At 38.2% G+C, this 20,591-nt stretch overlaps 5 protein-coding genes across 10 annotated transcripts in view; 2 read left to right on the top strand and 3 right to left on the bottom strand.

Moving 5' to 3' along the window:
- Positions 1–15,321, bottom strand: part of LOC124429025 (cadherin-99C) — a 54,699-nt gene extending 39,378 nt beyond the window's left edge. Inside the window, exons 1-2 of one of the 3 annotated variants that reach the window (XM_046973725.1) lie at positions 14,462–15,321; positions 14,290–14,377 (exon numbers count right to left, since the gene is read on the bottom strand). In XM_046973725.1, the coding sequence (XP_046829681.1) occupies positions 14,290–14,292 (3 nt within the window). In that variant the 5' untranslated portion in view covers positions 14,293–14,377; positions 14,462–15,321. Of the gene's footprint in view, positions 1–14,289 lie in introns of all 3 variants that reach the window. The other 2 variants (XM_046973726.1, XM_046973724.1) reach the window with 2 other exon arrangements.
- LOC124429053 (carbonic anhydrase 7-like) overlaps positions 1–20,591 on the bottom strand; it is a 393,187-nt gene that overhangs the window by 48,467 nt on the left and 324,129 nt on the right. The gene's annotated exons all lie outside the window — the stretch shown is intronic.
- On the top strand, positions 1,557–11,293 carry LOC124429057 (uncharacterized protein C15orf61 homolog). Of its 2 annotated transcripts, none has more exons than XM_046973852.1 (4): positions 1,557–1,730; positions 2,342–2,536; positions 2,936–3,179; positions 10,679–11,293. In XM_046973852.1, the coding sequence occupies exons 2-4, from the start codon at positions 2,429–2,431 to the stop codon at positions 10,747–10,749; spliced, it is 423 nt and encodes a 140-aa protein (XP_046829808.1). In that variant the 5' UTR covers positions 1,557–1,730; positions 2,342–2,428; the 3' UTR covers positions 10,750–11,293. The 2 variants fall into 2 exon arrangements, with proteins under 2 accessions (XP_046829808.1, XP_046829807.1); XM_046973851.1 differs by lacking the exon at positions 10,679–11,293 and adding an exon at positions 3,458–3,715 and having other exon boundaries at positions 1,562–1,730.
- Positions 15,458–17,604, bottom strand: LOC124429043 (50S ribosomal protein L1). Of its 2 annotated transcripts, XM_046973827.1 has the most exons (9): positions 17,586–17,604; positions 17,407–17,493; positions 16,908–17,100; positions 16,609–16,816; positions 16,343–16,522; positions 16,161–16,275; positions 15,950–16,068; positions 15,782–15,879; positions 15,458–15,691 (listed from the first exon to the last, which is right to left on the bottom strand). In XM_046973827.1, exons 2-9 carry the CDS (start codon positions 17,423–17,425, stop codon positions 15,547–15,549), a joined length of 1,077 nt encoding a protein of 358 aa, XP_046829783.1. In that variant the 5' UTR covers positions 17,426–17,493; positions 17,586–17,604; the 3' UTR covers positions 15,458–15,546. The 2 variants fall into 2 exon arrangements, with proteins under 2 accessions (XP_046829783.1, XP_046829782.1); XM_046973826.1 differs by lacking the exons at positions 17,407–17,493; positions 17,586–17,604 and adding an exon at positions 17,231–17,400 and having other exon boundaries at positions 15,512–15,691.
- LOC124429056 (GTP-binding protein SAR1) lies at positions 18,389–20,352 on the top strand. 2 transcript variants are annotated; one of them, XM_046973848.1, is made up of 6 exons: positions 18,389–18,534; positions 18,923–19,019; positions 19,111–19,230; positions 19,314–19,379; positions 19,453–19,688; positions 19,789–20,352. In XM_046973848.1, exons 2-6 carry the CDS (start codon positions 18,977–18,979, stop codon positions 19,903–19,905), a joined length of 582 nt encoding a protein of 193 aa, XP_046829804.1. In that variant the 5' UTR covers positions 18,389–18,534; positions 18,923–18,976; the 3' UTR covers positions 19,906–20,352. The 2 variants fall into 2 exon arrangements, with proteins under 2 accessions (XP_046829804.1, XP_046829806.1); XM_046973850.1 differs by lacking the exon at positions 18,389–18,534 and adding an exon at positions 18,716–18,836.

Here is a 20,591-nt window from a genome sequence, read left to right as displayed (position 1 = left end):
GAGAAAGTGGAATTTGATGTGTGATTCATAAGACTTCTTTATCGCTGTAATATGTAACCAAGAAAAGAGAGAGAGAGAGAGAGAGAGAGAGAGAAACTCGCAACGGGAGTTGTCAGACGTAATTTTACGTTAGCAAGAAAATTGATGTTTTCACGTCGGGCTGATACCTTTCTCCTTTACAAAACACGCTTGGTGTCCTATTATTTAGACTTACTTTCAATCGAAAACAACACGCTTTACGCTAAGTAAAGGATACGGGATTAGAACAATCTCACTTTTTAGTCGTTATGCCTGAACGAAAGGGAAAAAAAGAAGAAAAGAAGAAAAGATAGAACGGATTCGTACGAGAGAGTTAGAATATTTTTCACGAGCAACAACAAAGGTAAGTACAACTTCGTTGGAATCGATAAATTAACTATTCGATCTTCGTAACGCCTCTAGTGGATCCACGAAATCCCGTTAAACGTTCGAACTTGCTTGTGATTTAAAATTCCTTGTGATTATGTTACCGTACGCTCGTACGTATCAACGTGTGTACCGACATACGTAAAATATCTTTCTATATAAGACACATTGTACATAGAAACGTATAAGCGTTTACGTATGTATTATATACCGCAATGTGCGTCGTGCATAATGAAGGAACGAGCAGGTCCGAACGGCGAGGTGGATGGCCGTTACATCATTTATCTCGCGGAAATCGTAGACTCGCATCAAAATAAATAACGCTTTGCCTGTATATTCTCTCCCTTTCTACAAGAACGCGTTGTGTCCATGGATATCGTACCCTCGCTCTCGGCTAATGAATCTTCTTAGTAAAAAGGTTCTGATTTTATGACGTTCCCTTCGATTGCCTTTCCAAGTGTATCCATATGCGTTCGTTGAGTTGTATCTCATACGCGCTCGTGCGTACCCGCTGAGAGATAAGCGTTTCCTTGCTCTCCCTGCGTCGGATTAGCACATCAATGTAATCCAATTTGACGTGAATGCTTCTTTACGTGCTTATGAAAGAGAGAAAAGACGTGGGATGGTAAAGAGAAATTCTTTAATGCCCGTACGTGCTAAAGCAAGAAAGTGAATGAGTATAAGGCAACCGCGATTACGCGGACCTATCTTCACCGATCCAACTAACGATATTTATAAGATATCGCTGATGGAAAACCAGTGGAGAAAATACAGGCTACTTTGCAAACGATCCTTGGGCGTGGTAGCTAACGTTCCAGATGAGATCTAAAAGATCCACGGGTTGGTTCCAGTCACGGCATCGCCTAAAGAACTTACCTGAAACAAAACGAGAAATATTTGTCACGTAGGATGCCGCGTATCAATCTGTAATATCGATTGAAAATATAACGACAGGAAAGATAAAAGGAAAACCATATGAATGATGATTTAATTTAATGCTTTAAGAAAAAATTAAAAGACAAAAATTAAATGAAAAATTAAATGAAAAATTAAACGATATTGTCGAAGTTCTTGCTCTAGAAAGGAAATTTTAAAGGAGCGCGCCTTGCTCGTAGCGCGACCGACCGAAACGGCTGAACCGTTCGTAACTGTTCGTAATCGTTCGTACGGTTTTCCTATCACCGTGTCTCACGTGCACGATCAGACGGCGCACGATCGTAAGCTTCGACGAGTTTCTTCGCATCTATTGAGGTCTAAAGTCCATTCGAAATACCCTAGCAATGTCTACACTCCGATAAGCAGAAAGGAGAATACATTCTTACGAGGTAGGTCCATGTTGTATCGTTCTCGTCTACGTCGCTAGCATCATTCGTTTCGGATCTTCTGCGCGTGTCCGACTCAATATATCGATGCGCCTGCTAGCCTAACGTAGATGGCAAGCATGCGCTTGCGTGATCAAAGTCCCTAGAAAATAGGCGGGCTTTTACGAATTCGATTTACTCCGACTTCATTTGCAGATACAATTTCGAAAGGGCATATTAAATCGAAATGTTAATCGTGCTTTCGAGGTCGTGACGCCTCGTCAAGTTTTATCCTTCGCGTTACTACGACTTTCGATCGCATCGACTTCTCGCTAACCTTGACATTTCTAGAAGGCACAATCTCCCTCTCTCTTTTATCACGTTTATTTTCAAAAGGCTAACTATTTTATTCGAATGAAAGAAGAAACTTGTTGGGATCGTCGAGAATTTTGTATGAAATATATCCGACAAAATTAAAGCCTAGTAGGGTAATGCATAGTACGCGTACGGGGACTAGTGAACCAGATTGCAGGTGCATGTATCTCTTATCTCGGCCATGGTGAAGTCCGTTAAGAGGAGCGTGGAAATACCATTACCTTATGGAAATACGATCGTGCTGTTTTCGAAATTTTCAGTCGTGAGCCGATAAAACTGAGCGAGAAACGCAGGAGGATGCATATTTCCTTGAAATACCTGATTCCTTAAAAGGATCTTCCAAAGGAATGATAGCCAAAAGGCCAAGAAACGTCCTAAAGGCGTTTCTTCTTCCTAAGACGACGGATAACCGAAGGGGAATATTTTTTCAAAGGGACAAACCACTCGCCTCTGAGGTACGAATCCTTTATCTATAGTCATTTGGAATATCGTACATAGGCATCGGATAATCAACTATTATTATTGACGCGAATAATCGAATGCTACAACACGGATTCGTAACTGGATTGGTATTTTTCTTTCGCGCATACTCCAACCTGAAATCTCATAGAAAAGATAGTTATGAGGACGATACCCTCCTGAACGAGTAGATCCCTGGTTCTCCTACGCTCCGTTATGCTCGACCAAGCATCGTGCCAACGAGAATAACGTTGCCAAGGTGTGAAAAAGAAATGGCTAATGTAACGGAGCAAACGATAGTATCTCTTACCAGTGAACGAATTCATCTTTACCATGATGTTACGTAACGACGAAGGAGAAACAAAGATCTGTTACATTTCCTATCAACTTTTTAGGTACTAACGAATTATCTTCTTCAAACGAAGGAGCCACCATGGACCTCGTACTTTGTCAAATACGCCGACGTTGTCAACGATCAGAGGGGCATGTCCCACTTCAATTGGTCAGTAGCTCATAGCAATTATCACGTATTAAGGACAGGCTGTTTTCCTTACATCAAGTATCACTGTACAAGACGACCAAGGCAGGACCTTAGTACCGACGACAAATTCTTCAAGGCGATCAAGATACTTAACCTTGGTAAGCAGAACTTGTACTTACAGTATACATATATATATATATATATATATACGCATGCACCCTATATCGCGTTTGACATACCCGTGCACGATTCCAAAGGGAAAATATACTCGAAGGAACAGCCTAGAAGCAGTTTAGAAGCTTTTCCAGTTTCTTGCGAACCAGTTCCTCCTCCTCAGCCCTTCCCTCTTCCCTTTTCCCTTCTCGTCTCTTCTCTTCTCTTCTCTTCTCTTATCGTTTATTTTCTTACCGGTTGTCATTCTTCTCGTTCGATTCAGGTATCCCTACTCTGATGTACGGATTAGCTGCAACGTTTCTGATACGACATCGAGAAATCGTAAAAACACGTCGAGGTGACGTTACGATTTATTTTTTACTACCTGAGGACAAAGGCTCTCTCTATTGACCGACTTTATCTGGTTAGATACGTTTGCTTATAAAATTATTAAAATAATTTCCTCTTTAAATCGATTCGCATTGATAATGATTTTATCATCTTTATAAACTTAATGAAAATAAAATTCTTTTCCAATTAACATTCGAACGAGAATGTTTGAATAATGATCCAAACGATTGAAATTCGCTAAAGCAATTACCGATCACGATTCGATCGGCTGGTTAGCAAGGTCCATGCGTTAGGGACAAGTTACAAGACATCGAGGGTGTGCCAATAATGTAAATCCTATTAATACTGCCCGAGGTGAGTGCGTACGAGGAACGAAGTGCAAACTTACAAAGTTATCATTAACATAGCTTTCTAATTAGCTACTCGTGTTCGCCATCGAACGACGGTGTCTATCGTTATCGTAATAAAAGAGATTTCTCATTTCCGAACGTTGACATTTCCATGTGAAAGATTAACGAGCGAACGCCTTCGATAGCGATGCACAATAATCTGTATTAATTATATACGACGTTAAGTAACGGATGATTGGCTTGTTTTACTTATAATGTATGGAGATAAGCAAAGGAATAGACACGCTTATGAAAGCGTGTGGGTCGTATGAATACTCTGGAAAATAAACACCCACGCTTTTCGTATGAACTCGGTAATGGCTAGTACACGTTGCAAGATTGAACGCCATTTATCGAAAAATCTAGAATGTCTGTTTTCTATTCTTCCTCTTTTTTTTTGTTGTTGTTTTTTCTTTTTTTTCCTTTTGTTTTTTTTGTTTTTTTTTTTTTGCAAATACGTCATACGACGACTTCCTCGTCAGGAAAGAACAGAGAAATATTAATTAACGTATGGCTTTCGCTCGTCTGACATCGAGTCCCTCGACGAGACAGAGACTTTCTCCGGACTCGTCGTCTCTTTCATAATGTCTTTTCATTTTTTGGGATAAGTATCCTCCGACCTTTCTGAGATAGTCATCGGGAAGTTACTTTTACTCGAGTCTTGCATGTCGGCATTGCGTCGTTCGATGTATAAAAAAAAAAAAAAAAAAAAAAAAAAAGAGAAAAAGAACTCACAGAAAAGGAAACAAAAAAGTATATAAATCATTCGATAGAATTGAAGAACAACTTTGGCTCGATTTTATATTGAAATCTTTCTCTCTGTGGATAATCGTGAGAAGTACTAATTAATATTCCAACGTCGTGCCGTTGAATACATAGCGGTACACCTATTGAAATTCAAATTCATTTCGAAGCTAATTAAACTCATCGTGATCTTATTTGCGAGCAACTTTTTCCGGTGTTTATTCGACAAAGAAAAATATCCTCTTGAGATAACCATGCTAATCTCGATCATTGTCATAAAAAATGTCTAAGAGGGAAGCATTTCGTTGGAACATCGCGTGCACCAAACGTCGATACTCGTGCACCTAACGTCTACGTGTCGATAGAGAGAAAGAGAGAGAGAAAGGGTGCGATAAAACGAGAAAAAGAGATGGAGAGAAAGGACGAGCTGAGCAACGAAGCGCGTCACGCGCAATTAATTTCACACGAGCTCCACGAACGCTCCATTTGCATGTCCGATTAGCCGTAGCGTTGAATTAGAGATTCTATCTGACCGTGATCAGGGCCTATTACAACATTAAATACTTTGATAGATCTCGGATTGTCGGATTTTGCGTTTGATCGTTCCTAAAAAAAAAAAAAAAAAAAAAAAAAAGAAAAAGAGAAAAAAGAAAAAAAAAGAAGAAAAAGAATGTAAGAAAATGTACAAATCAGGAAACATCAAAATGTCCGACATAATAATCCCTTGAAGAGAACGTTCTCGCTTTGTCGCGTCGTATTTTATCTCTCATAGGGATAGCCCGAAAACATTCTGCTGACGAGGGAGCCAAGCAAAGCAAGCTGATTTCCAGTTACCGTCTCTTATCTTCCTGGCATCGAAAGCGAGAATAATTATTGTACCGTCGGACGCAAAAATCAATGGCCGAAGACTTGGATGCACTCGAATAATTGCACTTTCCCCGAGGTAAGCCGTGATTCATATAGAAATTAGTCAGGCAATCCTTCTCGAGATCGGATCTTCTCTACGCTACCGATAGATAGCTTTATCTGGCAATCGTCGAATCGTTGCCACCTCGAGAATGCAAATCGAGTATTGATTTATCATTTTGAAATGCAAAAATGAAGACGATCTATGGCAGATGTATTTTTGAATTTTATTGTCTCTCTCTCCCTCTTTCTCTCTCTCTCTCTCTCTCTCTCTCTCTCTCTATTCTCGACGAATCGAAACGAACGCAAGTTAATAAAGACGATAAATAATCCATGCAATACACGTCCCGTTACTCGTATGTGTAGACGTATTATCGTCTATGACTGTAGGATGTTAGTACGAGTAATTGCCGACTGCCACGTCGCATCTTGCGTTAACAGTATGGGGAAACTTATTATACGTCGGTTAATTAAGAAGAGTCGATTGCGTGGGCTCCCTCGATTATACTTTTACTTCTCGACTATTTTTTTTAATATCAATTGTAACCAGACATATTTGGGATTGTGCTTTTCAACGATTTTGTGTTATCTCTCTTGATGATTCATTATGCAATAGAATTATTCAGCGAGTATCTTTGAAGACATTGAAACGTATAAGAGAATCGAGTAAGTCGTCGAGTTACAAAGCAAAGTCTCCCTTTTCACTTGTCTCATAAACAACGATATACCTTGGCCGTTCGTGATACTGCCTATCGTGTAATCTCGGTACCATCCATTCTCTTTTATTTCCCAGTACAATGGTACACATCCGCGTGGCACTCGAACTAGGAAATAATGGCATCGTTCAGACGCGCAAAATTTTAATATTACCGGCAGATGCAACAACGAAGAAATATGCAAGCAAATAGGTTTGTCCGCGTAAACCTTTCGTCGCGAATAGGAAAGTATTGTTAAATATTATTAACGGGGATCTAGGTAATATCTAAAAAGGATCATATCGGACGTATAAACAATTCGTTTGTCTCCGTGATAAAAGAGGAAAGAGGAAAAAGGAAGAAAGAGAGGAGGAGGAGGAGGAGGAGTCGACGTTGTTTGCCAGGGGCAGCGTCCCATTATCCTGAAACTCTGAATGTTTCGTATCTTAATCTTGAAGGAAGAAGAGGCTCGCACTCGAGCCGACGTAGTAATTCACGGTAGACGTGTGTGCACGCGAACAGAACGGGGTCCTGAGAAAAGCGTTACTTCTCATACTATGTATATATCGTACTAACATCACTACAGTTGCCACGGATAAAAGTAAAATTAAAAAAAAAAAAAGATTTAATCCCAATGTCCATTACGAAGATATCCATTCCATTCAACATTCAACGTTTTCTAATTTCATCTCTTAAGTCTTCGTCTTCGATCGTTCTTCGATTGAAATGGATCAATTCTTGACGTTTAACGTATCGATATTACGTGCTCGTTTCGAAAACTGCTCGTAGACATTTGCACGCGAGCTAACGATACTATAAAAAAGAATTTCACATTCAACGAGCATCGCTGACATCATCGTGTCTGGAATAAATAGTGACGATCAAACAGAGAAAACCTATACGGGACGATATTTGTAGTCTATGTTTTTCGAGTCAGACAAAAGAATCTTTGAAGCAATCGATTTTTCATGATCATAAAAATGTACCCAAGGAAGCAAGAAAAATGTGCTTCACATTTGACCGATTCGTAGGGTCTTATTAACGTTAATGAGAAGACGGCGAGGCTTCGTTAAGACCGTAACGGCTTGTAACCGCAAATCAATTTAGGCTTCCAGAGGGAACTTCAGGAAGGCTGTAATAAAGCTAGGTAAATGAGTTCCACGCGTGTTTCTTGTCGCGAAGTTTACGTGAAAGATCGCGAATGTCGAAAAAGATTATCTCGTTAGTAACACGAACGGAATAATTTCGAGATCTTTTAAACGATCACGCCACCGTAATTTATACCAAGACGAATTGAGACAGCTGGATTTGACACGCGAAAAAAGGGAGAGAGAGAGAGAGAGAGAGATAAAGAGAGGGAAACAAAGTAAAAAGAATATATTTAAAGAAGCGTCACGATAAAAGATCTCAATGTAAAGTGATGAATAAATCAAAGAATGTATTTTTTAATTTACCTTTAGATCCTAGAATGGACTTTATTACTTGGCGTAACATGTCGTACCTACTACGACTGTCATTCGAATCGCGTTTAGTATTCTCGAGCTGATCTCTAGCATACGTTTTGCCACACCCAAACGATCCTCTCGTATTATACGAGAGTGCAAGATACAAAAGATGTCTAAGAAAATAATAGCGAGTACGCGGTCGAACAGAAAAATATGTAAAAGATGAAATTTATTGCAAAAATATTTTCGAAAAACACGAATCCCAGATATACTCGTAAGCTCAAAGTAAAATAAACGATCTTCCCGGGGAGATAAGCGAAGGATTGTTATTTTAATGGCTCCGTCGTCGAAAGAAAGAAAGAAAGAAAGAAAGAAAGAGAAAGGAGCTTTCTTATTTTACGTAATAATAGTAATTTGATAGTCCCAAGACACACGATGCGGATAGTAATTTTTTTCTATGGCTTACGTACACACGATGGTTGAGCATCTGGGTGACCGTGGTAGGAAATACGAAGCCGAGGTCGGATTATAGAGGAGAAGATATACATCTCTTGGACCTTAAGTGCAGGAAGCTACACCTGAACCAGGCACGCTTATGCTCGACTTTAAAAGAGAGTACGTGATTCGTACGTATGATATTCCTCCGAGTATTGAATGGCAAGAAGATGTACGTAATGAAAGATAGAGAAAATAAGAGAGTGAAAAAAATTGGGATGTCTCGTTGGCAGGTGGCAGGTTAAAAAGAGAAAAACGACCTACTACCCACGCTCTTTCGACTGTGGGAATTTCGTGTTCGCGAGTTGTTCGCTTCACGCTTGAGCGTCAGAGCGACTTATACCCTCCGATTCTTCTTCTTCTTCTTCTTCTTCTTCCTCCTTCCCTCCTTCCTTCCTTCCTTCCTTCCTTCCTTCCTTCCTTCCTTCCTTCCTTCTGATCCTTCTTCGTGTCCTGCACCTGGCGCTACCTGCTTCAAGACTTGCTCCTCCTCAGTGGGCACGGTCAGTAACCAACCAATCTTTATGTATACGTACATATACATGACGCATTCTAAAGCGAGAAATAAAAGTTTCGTTCGAGTTTTCTTCCATTCCAATGGGTATTTGCCAAATATGGGTATATTTCGTCTGATCACAATGAAAGGATAAAATATATATTATACATCTATACGCGTTTAAACGTAATACTCGTATAGAGAATTTCTATGGATATGGCTATATATGTAAGAAGAAAATTTTGAGAAGCGTTAAACGATCCTTACCGAACGAGGATCATAAATTTCGATCATTCTGCTCGTTCGATCGACACTTTGTTATATAATAAATCGAATGCAATAGTTCGACGAGAAGCTGGCTGCCATTCCATTCCAAAGAGTTACGATCTAATCCCATCAAATGGCTTACGATCCATCCGTCATTCGAACAGATCTAGATTTACAAGCACGAGATCCACCTGAAAGAGAGTGAGTTCGTTCTAACGGTTTACGTTAAAACATGAGTCACGGATCGGTAGCTTCCGAGAACGCTCCACCTTCTTTCTGGGGGTCTCGTTAGCTGATATTAATGATCGTCGAAGGGCTACGCGTGTTCAATGTCAACGTTACAGCTGGACACGCCGTTAACGGTAATTTCCTGTATAATCTTGTTACTCCAGGAAGCAAAGATCGTTGTTTTTCTTCGATCGTAGACGGTCACCATAGACGGTCACTTACTTGTAAGAAGAGAAAAAAGAAAAAATATGCATGCTCTAGAAATAATCTCAATCATTTTTCAACCTTGAATTCGTGACAATGATCAACGACTCTCTGAGCCACGCGTCGTGCTCAGACTTTAATCATCTTGGCAACGAGTTCGCCTTCGACTTCAAAAGGATTAGATCGCTGACTGTCTTCCACCGAGATACCCTATGAATTCTATCGAAGATGCTGTTAGAAGGAATACGTTGATCTTGGTACGTGTCGACAAACGCGGAGCATCCTTTACCTTTATGTAATCTGCCCGTAAAATGATATATTTCAACATGATGCAAGAACAGCGTAGATATAACTCGAACGATTTACAATACGTTCGTAAACGAAGATCGAGTTTAAAGATTTAACGTACCGTGGTATATGATCGATGTTACCGAAGCTGGAAATAGAAATTTGTTACATTAACGATATATCATTGTCCATCTGTTCGAGAACTCGATTGAAAAATTAATTAATCTAAATGTAATTCAATGTACGTAGAAGAGACGTAAGAAAAGAATGATCTTAGAGGGATCTCGGAAAAATGATCCATCCATTGTGGACGAGCCGAAAGAGTCGAATACTCAGCGTCCTCACGTTCTTCGTGCTAACACGAAAAGAAATTTTCTCGAGTCGAGCCCCCGTCGGGAATCCAAGACGATCCGAGAGCTCCATTGTAATCCGACTGACAAAACGCGAAAAGATTAGCAATTTACATATTTCCAAGCGAGATCCTTGCAAATACGTCTCTACCTATCTACTACTACGTAAAATTGGTAGTCGAGTCCGGTCGTCGATATTTCTTATGAATACAAATTACTATCGCTAAACTCAAGGAAAAGGGCTCGGAGGTGGATCGAGCGTGTAATCGCGGAAACGTGGCTTTGAACACGACTCCTAGTACGCATGCCGTGTCCTCGGCAGACTTCTCTTCCTGTAAGGAAGCGCACAACGGAGCTAGAAAGCAAACCACGAGTTAAGCGTGTAGAACCGGAGGGCACGAGAAAGTTGAACAAGTTTTTCCGGTCTTATGCGTTACTTACTCGTACTTCAATCTCTGATCAATGCCTTTAAGTAGATCGTCGTACGATGAAAATAAAAGTGTTCGTATCTCATGGAGATTAAGACGTCAAGTTGGATATCTTGGAGTGATAATCGATACCTTTCCATCTAGGCGTACGTCTACGGATAAGTCTCTGTCGTTTCGATTACATCTCCCCAAGGAGTTTCATTTTTTCTCTGTTAAAGGGCAAACTTTTAAAACTCGATCCAATTCATTCGAACGTCTGTGGCGTGCAGGAGCAGCTCGACTGGCCTAACCTGAACAGGTGGATGGCAGAGGTCAAACGTAACGTCGAATCGCATACAACGTACCAAGTTGCAGGAAACTAGTCGTAAATCGAGCCGAGTTCGAGTACTTCGCCGTGGGCGCCGATATAACGGTGACGGTCGGGTCGCCTGTGGCCTCCTTTCCGTCCTCCTTCCATTCCTCTCTTCTTCTCTCAGAGACACGCGCGCGCTCATTCTCCGGACTCCTCTTCATCGACTACAAGACGACGATTCGTCTAACTGTACATATTCGTCCGTATTATGCCGGTCTTTTACTTTACTCCGAAGACGGAGTCTTTAATATCTACGTTTACTCGTCAAAATATGTTACTTGTATTACGTGCCTATTATAGATTAGATGTATAAATATACGCGCTTATGAATCATTGTTATATTACATGCCATTGGAAATAATTAGACCCTTTGGCGGTGCAAGTGCGTAAGTTATATCGTCTTCCTACGTCTAATTAACCAACGCATTTTCTTCCTCCTTCTATCAAGATGAAATAATAAAGAGCAAAGATTTTCTAATCATTCAAGTACCCATCGAAATATATTCTCTCTCTCTCTCTCTCTCTCTCTCTCTCTCTCTCTCTCTCTTGGACATTTCTTGATTTAATACGTCGTTGCGATCTTTCAAAAGAGAAATTAAAACGACGGACTCATCGACGGACTCATCGGTTTACGTCAAGATGAAGGATCGCGATTCCAGCGATCGAAACGATTCCGAAAATTTCGATGACGAGTAGAAAAGTATATAAGGCCTTTTAGCTATTTCGAGAACACATTTTTTAAATGTTAGTCTATCCAGGTCGAGTTCGTTCCTTGCGTGTCTTGGAATCACTTGTCAGGAACGCGAGCCCCGAACAAAGTCTGCAATTACAGATTCCCTCAAGTTGAGAAGAATCACCACTTGCTTACGTTCGCCGCGATTCACGCGTGCGACTCGAGGAAACAAACTGGCGTCTTGCATAACGATGACGCTGTGGAAAAATATCGGTATTTACCGTTGCGCAAGTACTTATTCAAAGAAATAAGCGCAAAGAAAAAGAATCCTACTCGTTCGAGGATGAGAGTGGACAAGCGATTAATGTCGACAACGTGGTAGAAAAAAGGAAAAAAAAAGCAAAAGAAAGAAGAAAATAACGGTTCAACCTTACAATTCTTTTCTTCTTTTTTTTTTCTTTTTTCTTTTTCTCTTTTTTTTTTTGGTCGTCGTACAACTTTACAATGTTTACTCATTTTCAAAAAGAACCCATGGGTTTGTAACTTTCGCGTATCGTGCAAAAAAAAAAAAAAAAAAAAAGAACGAACGGTGATGAAAGAGTCGACGAGTGGAAATTTCTCAACTTTGTTCTCGAGCACGAAATTGAAAAATATAAGGGCACGTTTTGCGACGTCGCGGTGCCACAATAAATCTATATTAGAGAAATTAAAAGAAAAGATGCTTGTTTCGAGAGAGGAAAACAACGAGAGTTAAGGATCCGAAAGTTCGATTTTGCAAACTATCTATAAAACACGTCTTATCGAGAAAAAGGATCGAAATTTTCTATCGTTTGTAATCCATTGTTAAGAAGTTATACTCCTTTAAGATCGTCAAAGAAGATTCAGGATCTTCTTTACGTTGATTTAGTCGCGTGTTCTCGTTTCTATTATGAACCCTTATAGTTTATGACTAATAGTTACATTGACAGACGATCAAGCATCGGCTCGCGCTAGTAATTATCGTCGTGCGTTCGCCACCTCGGGACAGTAGGTAGGTTGATAGGAAGGTTGATAGGTAGGTAAGCCAACTATTATACATGAGATATACTCGAAGTCTGGCGAATATCTTAAGACTTAGAAGGTAGACAAACGTTATGCCTTGCTAGAGCGCGTTATCTAGGTATTTAACGATATAATTGTCCGCTTCGTGTCGTGCCGTAGGGTCGAACGCGAAAAACGACGAAAGCATATCGCGAATGTATAGTTAATTAGGTACTCGATCATCGGCCAGTAAACCAACCGATTAACGAGCGGCCATTGATGCGAGAGACCAGCTACGCCGCCCTTTTGCATCGGCAATGACTATCGTAAAACTCTCGTACGTACTACATAGATACGATGTGGCTTCGTTAACCAACTAGATGAGACACGAACCGGTCTCTTATTTTCTAAAGAGCTGAACAAGAAACTTTGTCCTTTCCCTTGTCCTTACCTATTCTTTAACTATCTTTCTCATCCGTCCACATCGAGATTTTCCAATGGTTAATTTTCAAACGGCGATTCTACGATCAGATTACGCGAATCTCGGACGAGTCGAAATTCGAGATCACTGAGAGAAACTTAATAGCGAGACGTATGGAAATTATTCTCGGAAATCTTTTTTTACGATCTTATATAGCCTCCTGGCAAATTTCAAGCCGTTCTAAAACTATAGCGGATTCGAATCTTTCTCCCTTCGTTCGCTTGTTGCGATCGCAATTAGAGTTCCCGATCGGCATATAAGAAAGCCAGCGAAAGAGAGAGAGGGAGGGGGAGAGAGAGAGAGAGAGAGAGAGAGGGAGGGAAAGAGAAAAGGAAACGACAGGACAGTCGTGCCGAGGCACATTGGCCCTCGAGCTATCGTTTGCCTTCACCCGTTCTAAAGTCGAAGCAGAACTCGACTTTTATCGGTCGCCGGTCTACACGCATGACCGAATCGTTTCGTGACTTCTCCGCATAAAGAGATAGTAAGAGAGAAAAGTATCTCTTAGGTTTTACGTAAAACCTAAGATAACATTGTCTTAATAAAGTTGTTGCTACTGTAAAACGATTAAAACCTTTCACTTGACATTATCCTATTTCGTATTATCCTATGGATTACTATCTTATCTTCACAAATCATAATCGTAATATCTCGAATAAACGAATTTTCGTTAACACGTCAAAATATAGTAGATGAATGATCTTGTTTTTTTTTTTTTTTGTCCTTTACTTTGTCATCGAAAGATAATGCGAGTAACGTCAGGACGAATGGAACGCATTAAATTCTACATTAGATTGTAACGTTTCGAGTGGGAGTAATGGCACGGAAAGAGCAAATTGAAAGCAAAGATAGCGCCAGGAGGGAAGCGATATACTGCGAGAATTCTCATAGGGGAGCGCCGAGAGCCTATTCGACGTGTTCCTTGCTCATGAACATCCGATATTTGTGCTCGTGTGTCGACCTAGTGTATCTAAATATAGAGTCCACCTATAGACAGAGAGAAACCTACACGTTTACTTCTCTCTCTCTCTCTCTCTCTCCTTTCTCTTCTTAATATTATTTTATTCATTCTGAGGGACTATCAGGTTCCCTCATGCGCGTCGCGTCGTTCGCTAAAATTTCGTCGATTTAAATTCGACCTCTCTCCAACTTGGAACCGAAATAAATCGCGACTAGTAATGTTCCGCAAGGGGGAAACGTACGACGCACTTTGCACGTTCATCCGTTTTACCTAAGAAGAAATTTAAATCTCGAAATTGATGAGCTAAGGATAAATAGATGGGCTTTAATTTCTCATGCTTACCATGTCGAGTATTTTTTTACGTCCTGTATCGTCGAAGGCTACTGTCTACCGTTGTTGAATAAATCGAGCATGTCTCCTGTCGTTCGTTCTAATCGAAAGAAAAGTAATTCAAAGTTAGCTCCTTGTCGTCTTTGTCCTCGTCTTCGTTTACGCGGAAAATGAAGAATATTACCAGGAACACGTAACAATAACGTAAACACAAGTCGAATGTATGGTGAACGCGTGCGCGCTTATTATGAACGCGCCTGCGTGAGTCCACTCGCGCGCACTGGTTGAGAGAAAACAAAAGGACGAAACACACGGTTCGCGTAAACTGTTCTTTAAGGATAGTAATATAAAAAAAAAAAAAAAAAAAAAAAAAAGAACAAAATGAAAAAGATAAATCCGTTCCACGTTAAAGCGCGTTATGAGCGCGTTATATCCTTTTCGATAACGTTCGTGAGGAACGCGCAAACAACACACGTACACACACAGGCGACATGCACGCACACAAAAAAAGAAAAAAAAACAGACACACTAGGAGAGAAACGTATCTCGTCCGTACAAACTTTCGTCTTTCGCACCCTCTTCGATACTCTTATGCGCGCCAATTTTGGATCTTTCAGGTCCAACTAACAACTAACTAACTACAAACTATATGTTTTCCCCTAACTTCTCGGTAAGAATTATTAAGGCGTTAGAAAGTATCACGTGCGATAGTAAAGGAGCAGGGAGAAGCGGCGGATTTTCAACCTGGCGGACACCGACTGAGCTCTCTCGATCGGCAGGTAGCCGAGTTGGCTCCCCCTCCCTCCTCTCGCCGTCACCTCCACCAGCGGGCGCACCGTTCTCCGTTCCCTTTTCCTTCGACTCGCCGCCGCCGGTTTCTCGCGCGAACTTCCCCTTCCCGCGCCAACCCGTCGTCATTTTCGCGCGTCTGACGTATACTACTCGCGATGCACCAGCGCCCCTCGCAATCTCCTCGCTTCCGCTATGACGTATCTCCCCGATTTTCTCATTCTTTTCAATCTTACTCTTCGTTTCTCTTATTCCGAGAAATATGGAAAAAAAAAAAAAAAAAAAAAAAATATATATATATTTTTAGGATCTAAGGAAAATCATGTAGGAATGATTTTTTTTTCTTTCTCATGACCCCATATTTTGATTCGCATTGAAAGGAACAGCTATATGCCTCTAGAGTATCATCCTCTTTCGGACTTTTCGTACGGGTTAATAACAATAGTTTTTCTTTTTAAAATTTATACTTATATTCTATAACTATTGAGATGGTATGACGGCATACGAGATGTCTTCTTCATCTTCCTCCTCCTGATTCGGATCCTTTTTAGGTATTGTTTCTGGTAGATATTTAGTAAAATCTACTACAAAATATTCCTTTGTCGGTGGACTTAGTAACTGTGTTCTAACATACGAAATAAATCCATACTTATTATGCCTATGTCGATTTGTTATAAATTTTGGAATAAAATTATTTTTTTCAATGTCAAGATACCTTATGATAAAATTGGTATGTTTTTTAGATTTAACGGAATTGACATCATTAATAAGGGCAGCAAAATTTTCTTCCAAATGCTTATTATCCATATTAAGCTAAAACAAATGAAATTATTTTAGAGAAAGATTATAAATTATCCACGTAATTATTGCGCTACACGTTTACCGTTCCTATAGGACACTCGATTAAGCCGTAATGTTTTTCCAGTTTATCGGGTACGGCATCATACTTAACACCCAAAACAAATTTCTTTACTAAACTTTCAAGATCGGGACTCAAAGTACCTGGATAAAGATATAAAAAAGATTTTATCTCAGAGAATCTTATAAGAAATTTAATGTTTCTTACGATATCGACAAAAATTGATATGGAAAACCTGTTTTGGATGTTGGGAATTTCTTTTTCAACAAGCCTCTAATCAATATTAATTCGGCTAAAATATCCGGTTCTGCTAGACAATATTGATAGTCGTTTAAAGACAGATCACCTGCCTAAATGAGAAAGAATTAATGTGTGAAACAATAAATAAAAGTAAAATTTTATAATTAATATCATTGCCTTAATGGACTTTATAAGGTCCCTCCCACCAGCCAAGGTAGCACCTGCTTTCAAAACTTGTTCTATTACTTGCGGTTTTGAAGAAAAGACCATTATATTTCTGGCTTCTCCATGATCAAAATAATGAGGATAATTTACAATTCGACTAAAAGCACTAATAAACTTTCCCTTTTTCTCAATCTAAAACACATACTTAGATATAATTAATGAAATTAATAAAAGTATATCTAATGTTAGTCTATAAGTTATAACATTTCATCGTTTACCTCTAAATTCAATTCAATTTTCACATTGACTTCAGAATTGGGACAATTTAACATAGTGGGATGATGTGCTTCACGATAATTCTGCAGTGCATCTTCTACAGTATATACTTTACATCGATGATAACGTAATATCCATACATTATCCGTTGGAATTGATTTATATTTATCGTAATCCACAGCTTTCTTGAGTATCGGTTTATTTGATTGGCTGGAAAGCGTTATCAAAAGTTTCATATGTCATATCAATTTTATGCGAGAATATCGATAAAAGTGAAATATGTTAGTAAGGAAAAAGTTACATTTGTCTTTCTTTCAGTTTTCGTTCCATAAATCCAAGTTTTTCAATTTTTTCTACTTTCCGTTTAATTTTCTTAGCTTCTCTTCTTGCTCTTGTACCTTTCCTTGCAGCATAATCACGTGTTTGTATAATGAATTGGTTGGTAACTCCTATGTTGCATTTGGTTGTTGTGCAAAGATTATTCAACAATCTTCCTGCATATAACATACATTAAATAATTATGTAAAATTATAAAGAGCACTAGCATGTTGGAATAACATAGACGTCATGACTTTTTGCAATTTTGTTAAAAATTTTATTTTATAATTCATCTCTCGTACGTACTTCTGATTAAGATCACATATCGTAATTTACAATAATATACAATATTGTCACTAAATATTAATAATACGTAAACATAATTAAACGATATGAGAGAGATATATATGCCTCTTCTCATCATAAATTAATTATTTTAATTAACGTAAACTAATTTATTCCATCATATATTAAAACCTTACCTACAAACATAATCGCCATTTTCTATTCCTTCGATTAAGAATGATGAGAACGATCACGTGGCTAATTCTCGGCGATCAAAGCGCTATCTGTCAACGAAATTTCAAAGTTAAAATCAATGACAATTACTTCGTAAAGACTCGACGACGGAAATCATTAACGAACTACTTTGTAAAATTACATTTTTATCTCGCATATCATGCTTCCATTGCATCAATGTGTATTAATTTGTGTAGATTATATTTCTCTCGCGTATAATTATCGAGTGTGTGTGATAGAAATTTGTATATGTATAGTAGAAATAGATAATACATGGAATTTTTTCGAACTTTTTAAAAAGCTTCATTTTTATGTCATAAATTAGCTAAATTTATAAGTCATTAATAAAAGGAGAAGCGATGAACGATCTTAATAGGAATAAGATAAACGATTTTTTTATTCGTTAATCATTAATTCAATTAACCTGATTATTTATCACGATTGAGATAATATCTCCAATTGTAAACGTTAATTGTTAATCGAATGAAATAATGCAATATGCAGTACTTATATAAATAATTGTAAAACAATGGAAAGAATTCAATAATTATCTGTACGAGTAAGAGAGCTACGACGTTTAGTCGTCTGATTTGAACAGATGACTGATTTGCCAGCTGACAAAGTCATCCGAGCTACACACACTTGTTATTGTTTATATCATCGACGACGAATGATTTCGTATTTGAAGTCTATACGTAATAAGATTTTTAAATTCGAAATCGTTATACATATATATTGATATATCTACGTTGTCTCTTAATAGTTGTGCATTTAAATAAATGCGATATTGTTTAAGCAATTAAATGAAATTTTAGAGAAATCCGGATACAAATGTAAGGGCATATGAATATAATAATGAAAATATAATATATTACTAAATTAAGACTCGATAAAGGAATAAAATTAGAACAATTGACCTTAAGAACCGCGCTTATGAGACGGCATTATATTCGAATAAAGATGGCCACCGGAAGTAGACGTCACCAGTGCCAACTGCCAGCCAACTAGGCTTGATCGAGCTGCACTTTTAGCAAGAGGAAAAGCTTTTTTCACTGTCTCCGACGTTCACCCTTTACACTTTTTCACATTGGGTACGTCGAATTGATAGATTTCATAAATCAGCGTTGTACAAACGACTTTCCAATAAATTTATTGTTTCGTTATAAAACAGTGGTGTGTAAGGGATAAAGATCAAGAGTGTGCTGTCTATTATCAGAGGCTTCGTGCATCTGCTCTATCCTATAGTAAATGTTCATCTAAGTTTAGTACTAAAAGACATTTTCTTGATCTTTTTTCTTTAATTTTATAATAATTCATTTCAAGAGGTGCAATTTTTATCTAACACGAGATCACGTCGAGATTTGATCGACTCGAATCTCTTTCTTTATTCAAGGTTGCAACACGTTCAAAAGTCATCTAGCGTCATACTACGTCGATTATGTACACAAAGAATTGACTTATTATCTTCCTTTGTTGCAGTGTCATTCATTATTTAAACCATAGTGTAAGTAGCACCAATTCTCGTATACAAATATGTTTCTGTGGGACTGGTTCTCAGGAGTTTTAAGTTATCTTGGTAAGCGAATTTTAATATAATGTAATATTTTGAAATTGTTATTCCTTCCTTGCGACAATACCTTCATATATGATGTATATTAAATTTTCAGGGCTATGGAAGAAAAGTGGCAAACTTCTGTTTCTTGGTTTAGATAATGCAGGCAAAACTACATTGTTACACATGCTGAAAGATGATCGCCTAGCTCAACATGTGCCTACATTGCATCCAAGTAATTTAATGTTGCAATTATTCATTTCATCCTAATGACAATTGAAAAGCAATTTTTCCTAAATAATTTTTATTATTTTTCAGCATCCGAAGAGCTGTCTATCGGTAACATAAGGTTCACTACTTTTGATTTAGGAGGTCACACTCAAGGTATGTACCTTTTTAATTTGAAAATGTCTAAACAAAAGAAATAATTAACAAATAAATTGTCACATTTTTACAGCACGCAGAGTATGGAAAGATTATTTTCCAGCAGTAGATGCCATAGTATTTCTCGTAGACGCAAGCGATAGATCTAGATTAGCAGAATCAAGGGCCGAGCTTGATGCATTGTTGGGCGATGAGCAACTCAGTACTTGTCCAGTTCTTGTTTTGGGTAATAAAATTGATAAGCCGAATGCAGCATCAGAAGATGAGCTTAGAAATTTCTTTAATCTTTATGGTCAAACAACGGGCAAGGTATAATTATTATTATTATTATTATTATTATTATTCTGACGCACAAGCGTAGGTATTATTTACTTCGACATTGTTATAAAAACAAATTGTTTACTTTTAGGGCAAAATCGCACGTAATGATATACCCGGTCGTCCATTGGAATTATTTATGTGCTCGGTATTAAAAAAGCAAGGTTACGGCGAGGGCTTCCGTTGGCTCGCTCAGTATATCGACTGAATGCACATAATAATCGAAACACTCTGATTCCTAGCAGTTTCAAACTCATTTCCCTTTCCTCTGTTTCATTGTGGATAACGGTATTAAAACGATAGGACATTATCCTTACACGTATTGAACAGTGGAAAAGGAATATGTTTAATACTACAAACTGCAGTAACAGATTCGAGACAGTGCACGTAAAAAAAAAAAAGGAAAAAAGAGAAAAAAAAAAAAAAGACGAATATTCTTGGAAACATAACATAACGAGCAAGCGCGATAGGACTGATTTCTTTGATATGATAATATCGTATGGTGACGTACATTCTTATTTTACGTTTGCAAGCGATTTTTAGTTCCATACAAATTTCTGGAATTTATCATTCTCCAATTAATATTAGATCCACGTACACGCTGATGAACACCAATCTGAACATTTTGATAAATAAATAATAATAAAAATTCTAATCGCAAGTGTTGCCAAATTCCTTTGTTCTATTGCGACAGTATGGTATTTCGATTTTTACTGAAATTATTTTCTACGAATATATAGAAGAATTTTTAAGCAATCGGGCAGCCTCTTATCCTTTATTCTCTTTATCGTGTCTTCATATTATTCTTTAAAGCGCTTTTCTCATACCTATTATCTTTTTCTATTAATTTAATAAAAGACATCCCTCTTATAGTTTTAATCTTATGTTTTAACC

Source organism: Vespa crabro, chromosome 14 (genome assembly GCF_910589235.1).
Source record: "Vespa crabro chromosome 14, iyVesCrab1.2, whole genome shotgun sequence".
Classification (NCBI taxonomy): domain Eukaryota; kingdom Metazoa; phylum Arthropoda; class Insecta; order Hymenoptera; family Vespidae; genus Vespa; species Vespa crabro.
Note: the sequence above shows the minus strand (reverse complement) of the source record. Positions and strands in the feature narration are given on the sequence as shown.